The 22,906-nt window shown below is 39.0% G+C and overlaps 1 protein-coding gene across 11 annotated transcripts in view; it reads right to left on the reverse strand.

Moving 5' to 3' along the window:
• EYA4 (EYA transcriptional coactivator and phosphatase 4) overlaps nucleotides 1–22,906 on the reverse strand; it is a 299,220-nt gene that overhangs the window by 24,753 nt on the left and 251,561 nt on the right. For all 11 annotated transcript variants that reach the window (XM_060167382.1, XM_060167383.1, XM_060167381.1 and 8 more), the window contains 2 exons: nucleotides 18,075–18,211; nucleotides 16,543–16,626 (listed from right to left, as the gene is read on the reverse strand). In XM_060167382.1, the coding sequence (XP_060023365.1) occupies nucleotides 16,543–16,626; nucleotides 18,075–18,211 (221 nt within the window). The remainder of the gene's footprint in view (nucleotides 1–16,542; nucleotides 16,627–18,074; nucleotides 18,212–22,906) is intronic.

Genomic DNA, 22,906 nt, shown 5'->3' on the forward strand with positions numbered 1-22,906 from the left:
GGACACAGAAAACTTGTAAATATTCCATCTAGTCATGGAACCATGAACAAAAAGCCTACAGAAATATCAGGAAAAATCAAATGTAATTATAGCATGAAAACATATAATTCCATTAGTGATGCTCTATGCTTTTGAGGAATGTTCACTGATGCAAGACAATAAAACTGAGCTCCACAGGACTCTGTTATGTTTCTGATGATTACTGCCCTAAAGATATATATTTCAGATGGGGGTTCAGAAATGTCTTCTATAAAAGGTTTTCCTTCTTGAGACTAGATTGGTTAAAGTCTTATCGTACGATATGCCAATTTTTCTTTTTCAAGTTTTAGATAAAATTCTTCAATTTCTTATGTTCAATGCCTCACATTCTTTGCATTTACAGATCAGATTTACGGGATGGGAGAAAACGTACTGTTTCTTTTTGATTGTTACTTTCACCGATGCCACGCTTCTGTAGCACGTAACTCTCTGTGCTACCTAAGCAGTGATCAAGAATTCTCTAACAAAGAAGCATAGCGTATGACATGATGAAAACTGTTTTTGAGCACCCCACTGGAACGCAACCCCACGGCAAAGGAAGGGGCAGTTATCTGTTTCTCGAGCTCCGGCGATTCCACATCACACAGGCTCCTAGAGCCAGGACTTAGTAAGCATTTTGGCAAAACTTCATTGGTTAACCGGGGAAGTTTCAGTTTGAGGTTTGCCTGAGTGTGAACTGGCTGTATTTTGCTAAGGCCTGTTGAAAGGGAGGTGTTTTGTCACCTATGCCGAAGGCTTGACACAGAACGGCTAGGAAGAGCCACACCACAAGCCAAGGAGAGCTGTGCTTGTAAGAGGTGCTGATCTTGTTTCTAAGAGAACATCAGGTGAGGGCTTACTTTCAAATATCCGGTTTTACTTTTTTTTTCTTTTTCCAGTTTACTAAGTCACTGGGATAGCTAATTCTAAGTAAGCAAGATTCCAGCACCCCATTTTCCAGCTAAAGAACCCCCAGATGTAAGAATCCAAGAAAGATGGGCAGGAAGTTGGTGGGTGTCGCTGTCACGTTGGACACCCTCTCCCTTGCAGAGCACTGGGCAGGAGCTGCCGCAGCCTGCAATCCCACGGCTTTATCAGGCATTTGAGAATTAAACATACTCCTGGATTGAAGCCAACTTTTATACAGAGATGTTTGCTCGTTTTCATTAGTGTTTGTAGAATTATGGGCACCTTATGAATCAAGGGTTACTGCCTTTCCTCAGTTTAACTGTAGTGAGTGTTGAGTTTAGGGTCTGCAATGAAGTGACAGTGAAAACTTGGATAGAGGGGGAAAGTGGGATAATAAAGTGAGTAACAGGGTTTTGTGGTAGCTCTGATACGTATTATACATGCATAACAGTTCCAATCGGTTCAAAGTGTCTACAGCAGAGTTTCCTATGGGGCAAACTGAACCTCTGCCAATTTAAATTGACTCTGTGTAGCGTTCTACGAAAATACTGAAACGATTCCCAAGACATTTGTTGGAGAGAGAGAGAGAGACAAGAGATACAGAGACAGAGGGGAGATGAAGAAAATGAGTAGCTCTTGGCCCTTAACTGTGTGCTTTTCAGCCGGATGTGATCAGTGTATAACCAAGTCAGGATCAAGGACAGCACTTCTCTATATCAAAATACTAACGCCTATTAGCCGTGTAAGGGCAGAGCGTAAATTGGAGCCAGACAGTCTGTCTATGGGCCTCTGCCCTGCACTGGGCCATCAGCTGGAATTCCTCCTCTAGGGACACACTGTAAAAATATTTCAGGAGAGGCAGCAATTATGTATTTTTAAAGAAATGGGGGACTTTTTTTTAAGAACTCAAGCTCTTGGAACAGTTACTCCCTTGGGACCTGAATCATATTTGTGGACACGTGCACACAGAGGCAGAAGATGTGCAAATTCATTACAGGAAAAGAAAGACAAACTAGCTCCACGAACCAAGGTGGAAATAGCTAGTGGGTTTGTTAGAATACCTAAACTCTTTTAATCAGCGACAAGAAATGCCATGACATTCAGTCATGAATCAGAAGGGAAATTTTACAATTGAGTTGTTTGTCTGTAATGGACAGGCAGTGGGCTTAAGCATTCTCAGGGGGAACTGGAGAAGGGTTTTAGGAACTTTCATGTATTTATTGAGTGTCTACTATGTGTCAGACATGATCAAATTCTGGGCAGAGAGCAGAAAATTAAATAAGCAAACTCCCTGCCCTTGTGGGGTTTATACTATTACTGGATGGGCCCTCTGATGACTACATGGACAAAAAACAAGGAAGTATGTAGTATTCTAGGTGGTGAAAAAAAATCAGTCAGCAGACACAGAAGGCTATGGGGATGGGTGGTGATGGCTTATTGAAAGGAAGTGAAGGGAAAGCCTTTCTTAGGAGGTGATAGTGGAGGATAAGAGACCTGAGAAAAGGGAGGGGACTAGCCATGCACAGCCATGGCGATAGGGAACATACACAGAGGCGACAGTGAGAAAAATGTGTACGGGAGAGTGTGAGGCACAGTGACCCATGTGAGAGACGTGAAATGGACCAAGGATTTTAAGAAAGAGGGAGTGATTAACTGGGTCAAATACAAGTGAGAGAGACACCAGGAAGATAAACCATGAATTTGGCAAGAAGGTCATTTCTCAGACTTGAAGAGAGTTGTCGGACTGGCAAGTGAGGGAAGAGCAGAGAAAGAGAGCAGTGACTGGAAAACGGCTCAAGAGGCTTTTCTGGTGATGGGACTATTACGATATGTAAAAGAGTGATGGGAATAATCCAGAAAAGTGGGACACTGGGGATTCAGGAATGAAAGAGGTCTTTTTGGGAGGAGAGTCACTGGGTAAGTGAGAGGGCCTGGATCCAGGGCCTGAATGGGGGTGCAGAGAGCAGGCAGAGAATACGGTTATGGTGCAAAGATAAAGTGATTCTTCCAGTTTGCTTTTTTTTTTTTTTCTTAAAGTGATGGAGGAAGAGTTTTGTGCAGAATTGAGAGGGGGCTTTGAAGGGCTGAGGGGAGAGAAGGTTTGAAATAGTCAGCTGGAAGAGTTAGCCCAGGTGTGCTGGGACCCACTTGAGATTTGTGGCCACGTTCAGCTGTTGAGGTACAGGTAGAGTGTTGGACAGGGTTTTTTTGATTTGTTTTGTTTTTTTCAAGGTGAGCCTGACGGAGAAAAAGAGGCATAAAGATGATGAGGCTTTATGCAAAAGCGGGGTGATAGCATCATCCGGGGCTGGGATGATGACGTCTGAGGCAGAGGCTCCTGAACTTGACCACATAGGAGAAGCACCTGGGGAGCTTTGAAAAATCCTGCTGCCCAGGCCACACCCTGTACCAATTAAATCAGGTATTCTCTGAGGTGGGACTCATGCACCAGTAATTTCAAAGCTCTCCAGTGATTCTAATGTACATAAGACCGAGAATCAGTGATTAAGATCTTTCTACTCAAAGTGTGGCTCACAGACCAGCAGCACTGAGTTAGGAGCTTGTTAGAAAGGCAGATCACAGACCCTACCCTGGAGATCTACTGAAGCAGAATATACAGCTTAACAAGATTGCCTGGTGACTCATACGCATGTTAATATTCATAAAGCACTGGTCTAAGAGCTCTCCTGAAGGTCTGGGATGGTTAGGGAACACCAGAGCTGGCATGGCCTTCTGGTTTCCCAGGAGTTAAGCCTCTGAGATGCTTCCAAAAGACTCTTATGACCTGAATCAGTCTGATTACTGAGTAGCATGGTGACTCAGTATAATTTCTTGGGAATTAGGCTTCCCTGGAAATAGCTTACAGTTATGAGTAAGAGTGAATTGCCCCACCTTCACCTCCATAAAGATCATCTGTGGACTTAACTTCAAGGACCAGAGGACCCATGGTGCCTCTTTTCTTAGTCATGTAGCCAACGACCTTCTAGGGAGCAGGTAAAGGTGTAAAACTAGTTAATTTTTCCTCTGGATTAAAAGGATTTGTTGAAAATCCAAGTATTTGATGTAAGCATCATATTTGTAACTGAACAGTAGTCAAATTAAGTAATCAGAAGTCATGAAGGGGACATCACACAGCTTACCTACCACTACCAGCTTCTACTGTTTTTTTTTTTTTTTTTTTTTTGCTGTATGCGGGCCTCTCACTGTTGTGGCCTCTCCCGTTGCGGAGCACAGGCTCCGGACGCGCAGGCTCAGTGGCCATGGCTCACGGGCCTAGCTGCTCCGTGGCATGTGGGATCTTCCCAGACCGGGGCACGAACCCCTGTCCCCTGCATCGGCAGGCGGACTCTCAACCACTGCGCCACCAGGGAAGCCCGCTTCTACTGTTTTGATCAGTAGAGAATCCAATGAATAATGCTCACCCACATTTATTAAACTAATAACAGATTAAATATACTTCAAGGGGAATTACAGCAATAGTAATATGCTACAACTATAGCAATAGTAATATTGCTACAACTATAGTTGCTATGCTATACTACTGCTATCATAGAGATTATGGATGGATGGAACTTGCTTCCAGCCCATAATATATCATAAATACTTTTAAAAATAAAAAATAGTAAAGAATCATATTTATATTATACAATATATAATAGTATAGCATAGCAACCAGCTGGAAAGGGAGAAGAAAAGAGAATGGTGAGAATGACCATGGAAGGATGAGCTAGAAAGCATAGGACTGAGAGAAAAGTGACAGAGATGGCAAATGAACCCACCCAATGGAGACCTCAGGACTTGGAGAAAGGTGGGTGGTATATTAGAGGAAGACTGTAGAAAAGATAAGTGAGACATGAATTTCGAAAAAGGCAAGTTAATGATGAGTTATGGAAATTTAAGGCAAGGTAATAATGTAATCTGCCTCCCTCCAACACCCAAGATGTGAGATGGAATGCTTTTTTAAAATTTATTTATTTTGTTGTTGTTGTTGAGGTATAGGTGTTTTACAATGTTGTGTTAGTTTCTACTGTACAGCGAAGTGAAGTAGAGTTCCCTGTGCTATACAGCAGGTTCTTATTAGTTATCTATTTTATGCACATCAGTGTATACATGTCAATCCTAATCGCCCAATTCATCCCACCACCCCCCCAACCCCCTACAATCCCTTGGTGTCCATACGTTTGTTCTCTAAATCTGTGTCTCTATTTCTGCCTTGCAAACTGGTTAATCTGTACCATTTTTCTAGATTCCACATATATGTGGTAATATACGGTATTTATTTTTCTCTTTCTGACTTACTAGAGACTGTCATACAGAGTGAGATTGAATGTTCATAAGCGAAGATCATAAACGGAGATTGAAACTTCAGGGAGGTTATAAAAGGTGCCTCCAGAAGTTTGTGCTTTTAAGAAATGAATAGGGCTTCCCTGGTGGCGCAGCGGTTGAGAGTCCGCCTGCCGATGCAGGGGACACGGGTTCGTGCCCCGGTCCGGGAAGATCCCACATGCCGCGGAGCGGCTGGGCCCGTGAGCCATGGCCACTGAGCCTGCACGTTCGGAGCCTGTGCTCCACAACGGGAGAGGCCACAACAGTGAGAGGCCCACGTACCGCAAAAAAAAAAAAAAAAAAAAAGAAATGAATAACCACTTATCTTTCTTGTATATTAATTTCAAGTTTCACTGTCTCTCAAATTCCCTATGAGAGTTTGAGAAGTGTCACTGTCTTTGATTTAGCTTTACTTTTACATACATATGTACAAGTGACCCTTGAACAACATAGGTTTGAACCTTGTTGGTCCATTTATATGCGGAATTTTTTTTTCAATAAATATGCTGGAACATTTTTTGGAGATTTGCGATCATTTGAAAAAAACTCCCAGACCAACCACATAGCCTAGAAATACTGAAAAAAAAAATTAAATTAGGTATATCATGAATGCATAAAATATATAGAGATACTAGTCTATTTTATCATTTAATACCATAAGATACACACAAATCTATTAAAAAGTTAAAATTGATCAAAACTTATGCACACACAGACTGTTCACAGCACTGTTCACAGTCAAGAGAAATGTATACAAACAGGATTAAATGCAGGATTAAATCATAACTGAAAAAATTAACTGTAGTCCATATTGTACTACTGTAGCAATTTCCTAGCCACCTCCTGTTACTATTTCAGTGAGCTCAAGTGTTACAAGTATCCGCTTAAATGCCAAGTGAGGCTAATCAACTCCTTGTGAGCAGTTCATTTCTCCAGTAAATTGCACATTGCAGTAAAAAGTGATCTCTTGCAGCTCTCGCATATTTTGCGTTGTTTACTGCAATACCATAAACCTTAAATAACACCAGGGGACCCATACGAGTGCCCCTAGTGATGCTAGAAGTGCTCCCAAGAAGCAGAGAAAATCATGACATGACAAAAAAAAAAGTTTAATTACTTGATATGTACCATAGCTTAAGTTCTTCAGCTGTGGTTGCCCTCCATCTCAAGATAAGTAAATCCAGCGTAAAGACCATTGTAAAGAAGAAAAGGAGATTCATGAAGCCATCGCTGCAGTTACACCAGCAGGCTCGAAACCTTGCTCTTTTTCAGAAATACCTTTTTATCTCACGTGGAAAATCCAGCTTTGATGTGGGTTCAGGATTACTACAAGAAAGGCATACGTGTAGATTCTAATATGATTGGAGAAAAAGTGAAGTCATTAAATGACAACTTAAAGCAAAAGGAAGGTGAAGGAGCTAAAGCTGGAGAAATTAATGTCAGCAAAGATGGTCTGATAATTTAAGAAAGAGGTTTGGCTTAAAAAATGTCATGATAACAGGAGAAGAAGCTTCACACACCAAGAGGCAGCAGATGCGTTCCCAGACACCATTAAGAAAATCATCGGGGAGAAAGAATATCTGCTGAACAGGTTTTTACTGCAGATGAAACTGCCCTATTCTGGAAAAACAAATGTCACCAAGGACATTGGTTAATAAGGAAGAGAAGCTAGCAGCAGGATTTAAGGCAGGAAGGGACAGTCTAATACTACCGTTTTGTGCAAATGCAGTCGGGTTTATGATCCGGATCGCCCTTATATATAAAGCTGCTAACCCCAAGCCTTGAAGGGAAAGGATAAACACCAGCTGCCAGTCTTCTGATTGTACAAAAAGGAGGCCTGACAACGAGAACACTTTTTCTGGATTGGTTCTATTGAGGCTTTGTCCCTGAAGTCAGGAAGTACCTTGTTAGTAAGGGAATGCCTTTAAAAGTCCTTTTGATATTGGACTACGACCCTGGCTACCCAGAACCCCATGAGTTCAACACTGAAGGCACTGTAAAGTGGTCTACTTGCCCCCAACCACAACATCTCTAATTCAGTCTCCAGAACAGGGAGCGGGGGGGTCATAGGGCCCTTTAAGGCTCATTATATATGGTACTCTACGGAAAGGATTGTCAATGCTATGGAAGAGAACCTCAATAGAGAACATCATGAATGTCTGAAAGGATTATGCCATTGAAAATGCCATCATTGGTATAGAAAAAACCCTGAAAGCCATCAAGCCAGAAACAATAAATGCCTGCTGGAGAAACTTGTGTCCAGATGTTGTACATGACGTCACAGGATTTACGACAGAGCCAATCAAGAAAATCATGAAAGAGATGGTGGATACGGCAAAGAGAGGTGAGGGCGAAGGGTTTCAAGATAGAGATCTTGGAGAAATTCAAGAGCTAACAGACACCACACCAGAAAAATTAACAGGGGACAAATTGATGGAGATGAGTGCATCTGAACCAGTGCCAGACAATGAGGAAGAAGACAGAAGAAGCAGCGCCAGGAAACAAAATGACATTAGGCAGTCTGGCAGAAGGTTCTGATTATTCAAAACTGCTTTTGATCTCTTTTAAGACATGGACCCTTCTATGATATGGGCGCTGAAACTAAAGCAAACGATGGAAAGATTGGTACCATATAGAAACATTTTTAGAAAAACGAAAAAGGAAAAAAAGTCAGACAGAAATTGCGCTGTGTTTCCATAACGTTCCACTGAGTGTGCCTGCCTCTCCTGCTTCCCCTTCCACCTCCATCATCGCTTCCACCTCTGCCGCCTGGTGAGACAGCAAGACCAACCCCTCCTCTTCTCCCTCGTCCTCAGCCTACTCATTGTAAAGAGACCAAGGATGAAGAATTTTATGACGATCCACTTCCACTAAATGAAGAGTAATCATCATGACAGACAGTTAATAACCTTAGCTGTTGTGTATGTGTGTTGAATGTCTTCGTGTGAAAATCTAATAACTGTACGGAAGAACTGTATGACACGTTTTTGTCCCATAATCACCATCACCTAAGTTTTTGTCTTGTAGAACATCGTGTGCAAAGACTTGTATTGAAGTGAACAGCTTATCCTTACGTGTGCATAAGGTGAGCGATATATCATATAAAATTAATAATGGGTTAGTTTTCTTACTGTTTTATAACTTTGCTTTCAAAGAATTACATTACTGTACAGTATACCCCTCTCTATTAACTGGAGAAACTGCATATCAGCCTATCATCATAGGTAAGTGTTTTTTTTTTTTTAATGTAACTGTGTCTCCAATACTGTATTAAGAATATAACTGTAATACTGTGTGTCATAAAAATTTTACAATGACTCATTCATTAGTGTGTAGGTTAGGCTACTGTGAAGCAACCATATTGATGACACTTAGGCTACCATAAAGCAATCACATCGCTGCTTTGTTATCAGTGCATGAATCGTTATGTCTGTAAATAAATATGAATTTATTTTTCACATTATCTTTTCATTTTTGATGTCTAGTGTTAGTAATGTGTATCACATCTACAGTGTTTTATACCATGTAAGACAATACTGACATAGGTACTGACAGACAATTCACCTTACAAACAGATGACAAACTTATGGTATTGATAAATACAGTACAGTACTGTAAATGTACTTCCTCTTACTTATGACTTTCCTAATAACATTTTCCTTTCTCTAGCTTACTTTATTGTAAGAATACGGTATATCATACCTCAACATGCAAAATTCGTGGTAACCATTTATGTTATCAGTAAGGCTTCTAGTCAACAGCAGCCTATTGGCAGTTACGTTTTTAAGGTGTCAAAAGTTACTCAGATTTTTGACTTCATGGGGGGTCGGCACCCCTGACCCCCCGCATTGTTCAAGGGTCAACTATACTATGTTTACATGCACACGCATGTGTGCCCTTAAACACATATACTATGAGCAACCATGAAAAACACTAACATTTTTTTCACTTTATTTTTATTTTCCATTATGGTTTATTACAGGATATTGAATATAGATCCCTGTGCTATACAGTAGGATCTTGTTGTTTATCCATACTATATATAATAGTTTGCATCTGCTAGTCCCAAACTCCCAATCCATCCCTCCCCGCCCCCTCTCCCCCTTGGCAACCACAAGTCTGTTCTCTATCACTAAAGTTTTTGAGACTTGTGAATTCCTCATTCATTCAATTTATATGTGCCATGATCACTCTCTAGTCACGCTCTTCTCTACAACATTGAGCTGAGTATCTCACATTATGAGATGAAACAACACATACATTTTTGGATAAAACACCCAGTTTCCCCCAAATTCAGTTTCTCAACATTCAGACTTCCTTGGAACCAAATAAAACAGGTTACACTCATTGAATGTTTGCTTTGTGGTAGGTAATGTGCTGAGTTTTAATGCACTGACTCATTTAACCCTTCTAATCAAATTATGAAATTATTCTCCCCATTTTATATAAAAGTAACTGAAGCTCACAAAGACTAAAAAAACTACCCAAGGTCACATGCATAGTAGGAAGTGGAGATAGAATTTAAACTCAGGTCCCTTCGCCCTCCAAATTCAGAATGCTGTAACCATTATGCCCAGAGGGGTGGTCACCTGCATGCTGCCATCAGAGTGGCCTCCAATCCATGGTTCCAACACTTGATTCATTCTAACCACATTCTAGCAAATCATGTTGCTTTTCCTTAGGTGACGTACACATACGTCAGTACTTATCTTCATAAATAAATCTTATCTTCATAAATAAATCTTATCTTCATAAATAAATCTCATCATTTAAAATATAGCTTGTGCTGTTTCAGAAGCCTTTCCACATAAGTGTGTGTAGATTGTTTAATATAAAAGTAACCAGTGGATTTATCCTGATGAACATATCATTTCTCCAGTGCTCCTTTTATATAAGATGTTGTCTAAATTGAGCAAGTAGTTTTGGGAGCTTGGATTTCAGTTTCGCAATGTAACTGTTCACTTTTCCTTCAGTCTTTTCCCTGACTTGGGCTATTTCCTTTGCATCCTTCCTGTGGAATGACTTTTAGAGAATCATGGCCTCATAGCACATGACACATTAATGCTTCAAAATAAACCAAATCCCTAAAGCACAATTTATTTAGCTTCTTTCACTCCTCCTTCTAACAAAGAGGAATTACTGCAACTTATCAGGTAAAATACTATATACAATTAATCAGGGAATAGAGATAATCTTCATAAACTCTAACAGATGATGGATGATTCCTGGTCTGTGTCCTGCCAAACTTACAAACTCCTGCTTTAGAGCTGTGCAGTGCTGAAAGGTGTACATGCCAGCTGGTGCTCAGCTGCAGAGCCCATCACCAGCTCCACAGGCAGCAGAACTCAAATACTGACATCCCTCCTTTGCCATCACGGTAAATATCCAGGAATAGTTCTGCTTGGGAAAAGAGCATGTTGTGTTGACAACTGAACAGGGTCCAAAGTGATCATACATTAGGAAGATCCTTGGAAAATTCATAATATTATTTATTTATAAACTGAAGCAGGATTTTTCTAAAGTTTTTTTTTAATTAAAACACAAAAGTTAGTTACACAGAGCAATTTATGAGTAAAAATGGCATTCCTAAATTATTATGTTCCATGAATTTTATTTTGAGAGGTGGTGGGGAAAGACATGAGACAAAAAGAGTACAGAGATCCAGAGCAGGTGGAAGAGACGTGGGTTCCGGCTGGCCAAACCACTTGCGAGCTGTGTGACATGGTACCAATCACATAGGGTGGTGGTGAAAGCAAAGGAGATAGTAATGCATTTAACAGGACACTCAGAAAAGTGCCAGGCACATAGCAAGAGCTCAAAAATGGTACTTACTTATTTGTTTGCTTGTTTCTTTATTTTTACTGGGGTTGGGGGTGGGGAAGAGAGAGAAAAATAGGTAGATAGGTAGGTAGGTGTGGTCATGGCAGGACATGATTTTACACCGCTGGCGCTTATATTTCCAGCTCTCAGCTCACTATATTTCAGGCCACTGCAGTGCCACTTTGTGCAAACATTGACCTTCTGCATGTCTGGAAATTTCTGCCTTTGTCATTTCCCTTTTGGGGGAAATAGTGCATTAAATTTCTCCGCCACAGGACATGGATGATAGTTTTCAGAGCTAAGTGCTACTTTTATATATATATTTTTTACATTATATCATTTAATCCATCCGGTAACTCCAGGAAGGAAATGGATTATAACCATGTTTAGATGTGAAAAGAGGCTCAGAGGTTAAATGAGTAGCTTAAGGTACATCTAGGCACAGGACTTCCTCCTAACCTCTAGTTTGGTGTTCCTTCAGCTGGATTACTGCCCTACAGAATGTGTTCTGAGCAACCCTCAGGACTCAGGAAACCCTTCTGGGGTGACTGAGAACCATGGGGGAAGGGATTGTCTACATGAGGGAAATGGGATGTCTCCAGTCCCCCAACTTCTACATTTCACCTAGAGCAGATCTGCCCTTATATGTTTTATATAAAGATACTCAGCGTGATATACTACGAACACAAAAGATTCTCTTAAAAGAACAGAAAAATCACTATGTCATACAAAACTTTTACACTCTGAAAGTGCACATTGTGGAAACAAGACTGATCCGAGAATTTAAAAAGACTGAAGACATTAAGAATTTCAAGATTAGATAAACTTTACGTAGTACAGGGGTCTTTTTTTTCCTCAGCAGAAATAATGGCCCTGGTCACTTTCGCTATTGGCAAAGTCCTTCTGAATTGTCAGCTGATCACCAGAAAGACCTCATTTCAGTGGGTCCTCAAGGTCATTACTTAGACACTCGGGAATGGAGGAATTAAACATGGTTACAAAGGATTTTTAACTGTAAAACATCTCAGGACCTTTAAGATGATAACATATACTGAATGGCCATAAAATTCAAGTATTCCTCAAATTTATTTGGCCATGGGTTTTTTTTCCCACAAAGACTATCAATTAACATATTTTGGAACTCGCTTTCCCAAGAAAAATGTTGGGGAAGTGCTCTGTTCTAGCGGTTCCCAAAGCATGGTCCCTCAGCTTTATTGAAAATTTATTCCAAAGGTGAAATCTCAGGCCCTGCCTCAGACCTACAGAATCAGAAACTCTGGGTTTTACAATCCCTGAGGGCCAGGGACTCACATTCAAGTTCAAGAAGCCCTTCTCCAGGCAGCAGTCTCCTAAACGGTCTTCTTCCTCTAAACTCCTTTCTCCACGCAGCAGCCAATCTTAAACCACCAGGTCCCAATTCAACCTAAACCCTACAACAACTTCCACTGCACCTAGAGTAAATTCCAAATGCCTTACGGCAGACACTGGACCTGATGCGGCCCCCTGCCTGTCTCTCTGTTTTTACCTTGTGTTATCTTGTGTTACTCTCCTTTGTTTATAAACTTCCAGCCACACTGCTCCTTTATATTCCCGGAACACTGGAAGATTGCTCCTGCCCAGAGCCCTTCTATGTCCTCTGCCTGGAACAGTCCCCTCCACACTCCTCTCCCCCCTAACCTGCACGGCTAGCTCCTTCTTGTAATTTAGGTGTCAGCATCAATGTCATCTCTCCCCAGTCACCCACCCAGTCACTCTCCATCTGACCTAGTTTTATTGTCTTCAGAGCAGTTACCATAACCTGAAGTTACTTTGTTTGCTTGTAAGCTCCAGGAGAGCGGGAAGCACGTGTACCTGTGCTAAGTAAATATTTGTTGGATGAACACAGTTGTCCTTGGAGCTCTAGTTTATTTCTGGTGTGTGGTGAAGCTGCAACTACCCAATACCCTCTCTGTCCCCTTCAAATGACCCCTGAGCTACATGTGGTCCCCAGCTTCACAAGATGGGCCTCATATAACAACATCCTTTATTTAGTCACTTCTTAACATGCCAAAATATTAACGTCTTACTAGCTAAGAGGCAACACCAATTTCCTTATTGACATTAAGAAAAAAGTCAATGATCAAATTACTTTAAAAAATAAATAATAATTCAATAAACATGGTCATCTAAATTGTTTTTCATGCAACCCAGTAAAGGAATTTTCATTTTGATTAGAAAAAAATAGAGCTTAAAAACATTTTCCCTTTAATTTCTTTTAATTTCCTGGAGGAAACCATTATTCAACATGGTCAACTCCAGCAGGCCCCCTTCCGGTAGCAGAGAATAGTATTAAGGACAAAGCTTTGTTATGAGAATGACCTGGTTTCCAATACTCGTACCAGCATTTATCACTTTGCAACCTTGGTCAAGTTTCTTAAACTCCAATAACCCAGGTTTCCTCATCCACAGAACTTGGATCACAATACGTTACAGTAGAGTAATTATAAGAGTTAAGTTGGCTAACATTTGTGAAAGTGACTAATCACAGTTACAATTTTTGTGAGCGTTAGTTCACACCAAGTGTTCTGCTAAGCTATTAAACATGGTATTCTCTTTACTTCTCCTTCACTATATATAGTATTATTCCCATGTTACAGAAATGGAGACGGAAGAATTAAGTAATTTGCCCAAGGTCAGAAAACTGTAAGCGTCAGCACTGGGTTTTCAAAGTTAGGTTTCTCTGACTCGAAGGCTCTTGTCCTTCTCCCCCATCCCTACTGCTTGTGAAATGCCAAACACAGGTGCTACCACATGGTAGGTGTTCTAGAAATGTAGGCTTATCTTCCCCACACCCTGCCAACAGTGCCTCTGATCCTATTCCGATTCTGCACCACCATGAGGTACTGGTATCTGTCTACCACACTCTATTTCACTGAACATTTCTTAAGTTTTCCCTTTTGATGGAAAACTATCCCAATTGTCTGCAAGAAGATACTTAGAATCATTCCAACTTAAAGGAGAACTCACACAACTGCCTTCACAGTACCTCACTAATTGTCCTTATTCCTTTCAGGAAATGTCACTTGTATATTGTGTTCATGGTAGCTTAATCGTCTATGCCATGTGATGTTCTATAAGCAGAAACGACATGGGCTTTGAGGTCAAAGAGTCCAGGGCCCCAAGAGTCATCTCTACCACTGACTAGCTGTGTGATTGCACACATCTTATTCCCTCTCTGAGCATGTTTCCTCACGTACAGATTGGGGAGAAGAACCCACCCCTTAAAATTGTTGTGATGCTTAACGCCGGCACATCGTGGGCATTAAATACACATTAGTTTCCTTCTTCCCCTCACTTTTCCCGCCGTTGCTGCAAGCTCGGCTGTTTTAAGCCTCTGTAGGCATAGAGAATGTCTCTCTTTTCTATGCGAGCAAAGCTTTTCGACAATACTTTAAAATAACGGAACTTGTTTGTGAAATGAATGCTGCGTGACCAGGTGGCCATCCTGGGAGGGGATGGGTTATTTCAGTGATGCACCACTGCTGAGGGAAGTAGGAGAACTTTGCTTTTGGAATTGCTCTTAGAGCCAGTTTATCAGTCACTCAAGAAAAGCAGCTACATTATTTGATGTTGTTTTATAATGGTTTACCACCCCTCTGCTTCTTTACTGGTACCCCTGCATATCCCAAATAGAAGGCCGCGCTCAGTTCTGGGATGGTAGAAACTTTAAGGTATTTTTGATGAAAACGGAAAAAAAAGTGTGTATATATATATATATATATATATAGTGACATTTTGACCATGCTCTTTATTTATCGTCTTGGGTTCAAATCATCCTTTTACTTCTAAATATCACAATTACCACAAAAGGATGAAGATTTGAAGTCAGAAAATATTTTAAAAATCTAAAGGTAATTCCGAAAGATGAGTCGCACCACTGATTTGGCATAATGGAGGCAACAGGGATATTTAGGTATAGCCTCCAATGGTGACTATTTTGAAGGGGACTTTTATTTGGATTTGTGTGTTCAAGTTAGGCTGTTTATTTTAAACATTTATCTAATATGAAAATTTGCACAAAAATACTGTAATCAGTTCAACAGGATTACTGTGTATTCCACATAAGCCAAAATTATTTCAGAAGAAAATGCTTTAGATTATTAACTGGAAACTTTTTAGACTGTATGCTCTATCAGTAATAGAATTTTGAGTGTGTACCACAAATTTATGTATAGTTAATTTATTTATAAATTACATACATATTCTTTAAGTTATAATCATTTACATGTATTGAAACAGATAAGAAGAGAAATTGCAGGGTATAAACGTGTTATTTTCTCTCCTTATCTCAGTGAAGCACCTTGTGTATATCTGGCACATACGCATGCATCCTGCTTTGGAGGTCACTGTTTTAGATGATGATGATTGTGGTAAAGGAGCTAAGACTCCTTTTTCTGAATGGTCACTAAATAAAATTGTTACCTTTCATATGTTTAGCAACTTTCATTACTTATACTAAGAATCAAATGCAGTGCAAATTCACCAAGAGCGCAATTTAGGAGGAAATGCTTGAGTGCAATTAATTCATCACAACTAGTCTAGAAGATGTTAAAAACTGCATGTTGAGCTAACATGAGACCCTATGAAATAATGTGACACTATAAAGATGAAGGGAGACACTTCTGTAAGTGTCATATGAAAAGGAACCAAAGTTAGATACAACTTTGAATACAGTAATTGAAGGCGGGCCAACATGTTGTGAATTGACTCTGGTTAGACCGTGAGTCCTACAGAATCAAAGACTCAGATGGCCTCTACAACTGTGTTTCTAGCTGAAAAACCTGTTGCAGGTGCATCACTCTTTGAAACAGACTCACACACGTGTATAACAAGACTGTTACAAGAAGCAAACTGACTATGAAAATAATGGCAAGAGACAAAGGAAAGTAATGAGAACATCTGCCTCTGGATTTGTATGTGTGACGGGGTATTATTCCCAGTCTCTATAATATGCTTCCTCAAAGTTACCAAAAAATACTTATATTTATAAATGCAAAGGATCTGTCAGACAAAAGATTACTTCCTTATTTCAAATGGCATTCTATAGCAACATCTGGTGCAACAAATTAATCCAAACAATTTCTTAAGGTTCCCTTATTAGACAATAATATATGTATTATAATGTTTAAAGTCCATTTCAATTTACAAAAACATTTTCTAAAATAATTATGTGAGGGTAATAAGCTTGGTTTTTCATGTAGAAAATTCAAAGTTATTATGAAGAAAGGAAAAAGAATATGATTTCTAATTAAGTTCTGTAAAATTTGCCAGTTCACATTAAAGAACAATGAGCCACTGGAAATAAATAATTAAGAGCAGACTTGACAGACTGCAATAAAAACACTACAAGGTATTTTTAAATGGCTTTTGATTTTATTTAAAATAAAATTCTAACAAGGTGTCTTGGGGTAAAATTTCTTGATTTCTTACCTTGCCATACTTCTGGGCATAAGATCCCGTGAGCAGTGAGTGGAAAACAATGATGGTTTCATCCAAGTCCCACACAAACACACGCTGGAGAAAAAAGATAAATATCGAAGAATTATCAAGTTCTAAGGAAACAGAAATCTCTTTACAAGTAGAAGACCTCTCATTTTATTGTTGGATATAATCTTGATACCATTATATGGAAATCTATGCTACTCCATTAATTTTTCCTCCAAATTTGTCAAATCTAACCCCTGTAAAACTTGAGGAACAAGAGTGACAAAAATAATAAGGCTTAAAAATGTGATGTCCTAATCTGAATGAATTCATTCAAATATGTACTTGCAGTTAATACCCAAAAGACACGTTTGGACTTTATGATAGAAGTGTGCTCTTATAAAATTTTATGTCTCATGAATTCATGAAGTTTTGTAATTCATGCAAAGAATTATATTTTAAAAAATATTTTAAAGAATCAATGAACAATCCCTAAATAGAAATTGTAACGTGTGGACCCTTGGGTCAGATTAAGTCATAAGATGGGTTGTTTGGCCTGCACAGTGTTTTGAACGGTTTCAAATTATTGATTAAAATGTCCAGATTAGAAGATTTCACACAAAGTTCAGGGTTTTGACTGCAGTAGACAAACTTCCAGTTTGTGGCAATGGTGGCTGACAGTCCATGTGGCAATGATGCAGGGGTCCCTTTAGACTGGGCCAGTGCTCCCCACTCTTCCCAGTCTGCTGGCCCCCTAGCCCAGTTCACTCCTTCATATCACCTGCTGGGTTCTTGAAGGCATTTGAATCTACTACTGTTGTTCACATCAAGGAAATGATCTCTTATGAAGAGATACAAGGGCTATTACTTGACTAAATCTGGAGATTTAACTTTTTTTCACAGTTAAAATATGCAGCTGTGTAAGAAGTAACACATTACGGTTAAGAATAGTTTCTTCTGATGTTTCATAATAAAAACAACCTGCTTAGTATGGATATATCTCAAAAGATCTGTCCCAACTGGAAACAATGACACACTGAAATTTTTACAGGTATAAAAATTTTAACATATGTATCAAATGATTGGAATTTTTCTTATTTTCTGATGACACCTTTTTTTCTCCATACAGATTAATTTTACCTTTTAATATTTATTGACCCATGTAAACATCTTTCATGACCCTAGTACTCCCAGAAAGAGTGCTTCTCAGATAAATACTCCACAAACAATGGCTTTATTTTTCAAATTTCTGCTTGTGCCTTCTGTTTGTGTCTTTTGGATCAAAAGATGCAACTATCTCAGGCCTAGAATTTATAGAGCATTATGATTTTTAAGTTGTTATTGTTTTTAGTTTTGCCATTATAATGGACGAAATCTCCAATTTCAGAGCTGTGAAATGCCTACTTCATAGTATCCACTCATTTCATGATGTATCTTTTTCTTTTAAGTCTGAAACTTTACAGAACTGTATGGTATAGAATATATCATTCAATAAAATGAAACATCACATTACACCTTTTAAGGAGAAGTCAGCATACCTCCAGGTCACTGTCGGGAGGCGGGGAGGGATTACTTTTCCGGCCTCTTCCTCGGGACTTTGACCCAGAACTCCTGCACGTTCTCTCATCAAGATCTTTGATGGGTGTGGAGGGGCTCTGCACGGTATCAAACTCTCCTGTAAATAACATGAATACCGTCAAGGACAGCACTTCGTTTTTAGATCAGGTATGAGTCTTCATGATTAATGATTTTAACAAATCCTACAACAGAAAATTCCTTATGACAAGAAAGATTGATAATCACAAATACACAAAATTCTAATTCAGTCAAAATTTTGCAGGTCACACAGGTTTCTCCTAGTTTCGATCTATGTGATCTATTAAACCTGAAGACCTTTTGTACTCCAGATGCCCTCAACTTCCCATCTCTATCCCCACCTATGTATTTATCTAAATTTAGATCTGTTGTCACCTCCTTATGTCTGAGGATGAGATCTCATCCCTCCCCCTGCAAATATGACTTCCGTGCCTCACCTATTAGAGAATAATCATGCTCCACTACTCAAACTCTCTCTTACCTTCCCTTCAACCTCTCCCGTTTCTGGGGGTGGGGGGCACACAGACAAGTTGAAAAGTCCTTCCCTTTGACCTTGCATTTCTATCTAGAAGCTATCTGTTTGCTATCTTTTCTTTTTAAAGGACCCGTCTTAAAAGAACAGCGCGTACCAGTGCTGTCCAACAGAAATACAAAGTGAGCCACGAATGTAACCACGCATACATATAATTTTAAATGTTCTAGAAGCCGCATTAAAAAGAAACATGTAAAACTAATTTCGTTCCTATATGCTAATTGCTATAATATATCCAAAACATTATCATTTCAGCATATAATAAATATAAAAATGACATGTTTTACATAATCTCGTTTTCATGCTAAGTCTTCGAAATCCTGTGTGTATATGACACTTAGAGCTGACTTCAATCTATACTAGCCACACGTGCCTATTAAGCCCTTGTAATGGGGCTAGTACAGACTGAAGTCAGCGGCTACAGTACTGGAGGGCACATTTGTCTCCTTTGATCATTTTCCCCACTCCACACCTTGTGGGCAATCTAACTCTCTCATAGGTCAGTCACTTTCTACGTGATGACCCATACAGCATACCAAGTCAAATCTTAAGTTTCAGACTTTAGGTTTAATTGGGTTCTGCATGTCCCACAGATACCCAAGAGTCTGACACGTCTAAAGCTAGCGAGGCAGCATCTTATGAGGTAGAGAGTACAGAGCAGTGGCAAGTCTGTAGGAGAGGGTGTTAAGATAAACCCACCAAGGCGACAGTGAGGTGCAGTAGAACTTCACAAGTAACAAGTGTTGGACTTACTATATGACTTCAAGCATTTTACTCAATCTCTCTGAATCTCAGTTTCTTTGTATACTAAAGCCTGGGTAATAGCAGCTATCTTTTTGTATTACTGAGATAAATCTGATTTATGTTTAACTGAAATCATATGCATAATGTTAAAATGTCTAGGAGATTCCAATGACAAACTATATTAAAGTTACCCAATTTTTAAAAGTAAAGATGTTATGACTCTCATGCTTTATCATAAAAATTAAAGTAAAATAATTATGAGGACAGCCAAGCAGTTATTAATCTAAATAAACACATCTGAACAAACTAGATCACACTTAGGTAACATTTTTTCTGAGATGTTTTAGGTAAACAGTGTTTACATAGCTAACCTCTAATAATTTCTAACGGTCAAATGTTTTCTTTGGGAAACATCTGTGCATGTCAGGACAGCATCAAAAAAAATGTCTGTGTTCCAAATATTATTTGCTCTTAAAACATTGCTAGCACAGTACATTGCATGGGTCTCTGCTATCGAATGCATGAGAGTAGAAAGCATAATAAAAGGATCTTTAGTTACGATGCTGAATACAGCCCTATGTCATAGTAAATCAGGTTTCAGCTTACGTGTATAGGCGTTAGATGGGGATTTGGGTACTTAAACACACATCTGCTTTTTAAAAATATCACACAAAATGTTTTCTATTTTCAATTATTTTTATAAAACAGAATTTTTCTAAGGTTACTATGTCCTGCCAGTCAAATGTTCTTTTTCAGATAAAATATTGATTCAAATTCACACACATTTATTAAGCTTATAAGATTTTTTTGGTTGACATTCCCTAAGACCTATCTTTCTGTCCATGATAGATCAATTTTCAGGAGTTAACTCTCATCAGGCAGCTTTGTTCTTGCCACAGTGCAAGAGGTGAATAGACAAAATCTTGCAAAATCCCAAAGTTACTGTGCTCAGTTATGGGTGGTTGATGGTTGACTGGATCCCTAAAGACGGGGTTTGGCAGGAACAACTCAGCTACTCGAATGAACTGGAAGTCAGCAGCTATCACAACAAGGGAGTGAAAAGAGTAGAAGGAGGAAGGGAAAAGACTGGTCATAGGAGGTGTCTGGGTCTCAATAAGCTTATTGGAATACGTGTTTGGCTAGAGTCGCCGCTCATTATGTCTGAGATTCACCCACATTGTAGCCTGGAGCAGTTGTTTGCTTTTTCCTTAATGTGGCTGGAACTTCATGACATATGTACACTATGCTTTATACATTCTGTTGATGAACATTTGGGTTATTTGTAGTTTTAGGCAACTATGAATAAAGCTGTTACAAACATTCTTGTTTATACCTGTGGGCATAAGCTCCCCTTCCTAGCATATCCCTACATGTATATACTAAGCATATGCCTATATGTATACACCTGGCAGAGGGAGTGCTGGGTAAAATGGAAGGAATATGTTTACCTTCAGTAGACACTGAGCACTCTTTTCCAAAGCTGTTGTATTAATTCACTCTCTTACTAGCAATGAGAGTTCTAGTTACTCTACATCCTCACCAATACTTGGTATTGCTAGTCTTTTTTATATTAGCGATTGTAGGGGTTGGTAGTATCTTATTGTAGTTTTAATTAGCATTTTCTTGATGAGTAATGATGTCGAATACTTTGTTTCTTACTCATTTGATATCTACTTTTTATGAAGTAACTGTTTAAATCTTTGACTAATTTAAAAAAATTGGGTTATCTTTTTCTTATTGATTTGTCAGAGCTCTTTACTGTGAAACGTTCTTCACACACACACACACACACACACACACACATATATATATGACTTAAACTTCACTTCTACCCAGTGAATTTGTTCCTTTATTAGCCTCTTTTAATAATGGGAGAACTGGAGACATGTGGGACTCAATTAACCAACCAAGATGAAATAGCCTGTATGTGAAATGTTGCTATGGTTCCAGAACTCCCGCTTTAACCACTAGGTAATACTTCCTCTCCCAAATAGCACCAGTCTGTCCAGGTTACAAAAAGGTCAAATGTATATCTGTTTCTACTAATCAAAAGAGTTACACAGACTTTACACAATTTCTGTGAGAGTGAGGGCCAAGGAATTCATCTGAAGAACATCAGAGTAAAAGAGCAGGTCCTTAAGAGGCCATGTGCTGTATTTGGGCTCCTACAGCAACCACCCAGATGGAAATGAACTGACCTCCATATCTTTTGAAGGTTCTAGCCTTTCTTCTGATAAAGGGCAAAATCAGGAACTTGAGCTCAACTGGTCATTAAACATTTGTTGACATTTGTTTTTAAAAGGAGAAAGCTGTTAATTCCAGTGCCTCTGTCAATTTCACTCAGGTAATTGCACTAGGGTACAGTAATGTTGCAGGTAGGGAAAATGCAAATTGGCAGAGAAGTTAAATGTGGTCAGTCCTTTCCGTTTAAGTCCTCTTGTTCCTTCAATGAACTGAATTAGTACTTTGCTTTCCTTCCTGTCCTCATGTGAAATGCCATGAGGCCTAGAAAGTCTACTGAGTTCTGCCTAAGAAACTGGCTTCTTTTCAAAGAGTGATCTTACCATATCCTTTACTTTTCTGCAACACTTGTAAAGTTTAATTAGCTAATGTATCTGAAATGTTTGCCAAGGTCTCAGACTACAGAATGTTGTTACAAATTGCTAGTTATATTTAATTTTAAAGACGTTTAAAATTTTAAAAAGGAGCTATAAAAATATCACTAAGCTTAATGTGCTATCAGTCATCAAACATTCGGAATGCGAATCAAAAATATAATATACCTAAGATAACCTTTATGTTAAAGGCAAAGAAAGATCTTTTCAAAGATAATGAACTAAAATACCTGTTCTTAATCAGCATGGTAATGTTTCTTTAAATACATTGTCAAATTACCTAATAAGGTAAAATAAATGACTGAATGCTATTTGTAATTTCCAAATAACATCAGTCATTACCCATTGCCCTAGGCTTTTTCCTGGGCTAACACTATACATGACTGAATAATTATCTTTTAATCAGTACCGTAATGAATAACTGCACCTTCTAAGTTTTGGATATTTAGATCCAACTTTATTTCATTAGGTTTATCGCTAAATCAGAGCAACCAGCTGTCTCTTATAGAACATAAAGTATGTTTCCATTTTAAACATGGGAGAAGTCAACAGTGAATGATTTATGACAAACTGTGGATTTAACTGTTAGGTCTCTGCTTTAAGTCCAAACGCAGAGCCAGTCAGTGGAAAATACTCTTTATACCCTTAAACAAAATACCTCAGATTTCATCAATAATAAAGAAAAATCCCATAGTTATGAACTTGTTTACTTTTTGGATGCATGCCAGACCTGCAAAGGCAAAAATCAAACTTAAAACTATCTTGACCGAAGGTCTGAGGTCACAGAGTTCCTTAAAGATCTAGACACGTGTATTGTTATGATTTTGGTTGAGAGAATAATATGGGTACAGGTAGAAATAATTTCTTCTTTAAATTCAATGGA

The sequence above is a fragment of the Lagenorhynchus albirostris genome, chromosome 12, assembly GCF_949774975.1.
Source record: "Lagenorhynchus albirostris chromosome 12, mLagAlb1.1, whole genome shotgun sequence".
Lineage (NCBI taxonomy): Eukaryota > Metazoa > Chordata > Mammalia > Artiodactyla > Delphinidae > Lagenorhynchus > Lagenorhynchus albirostris.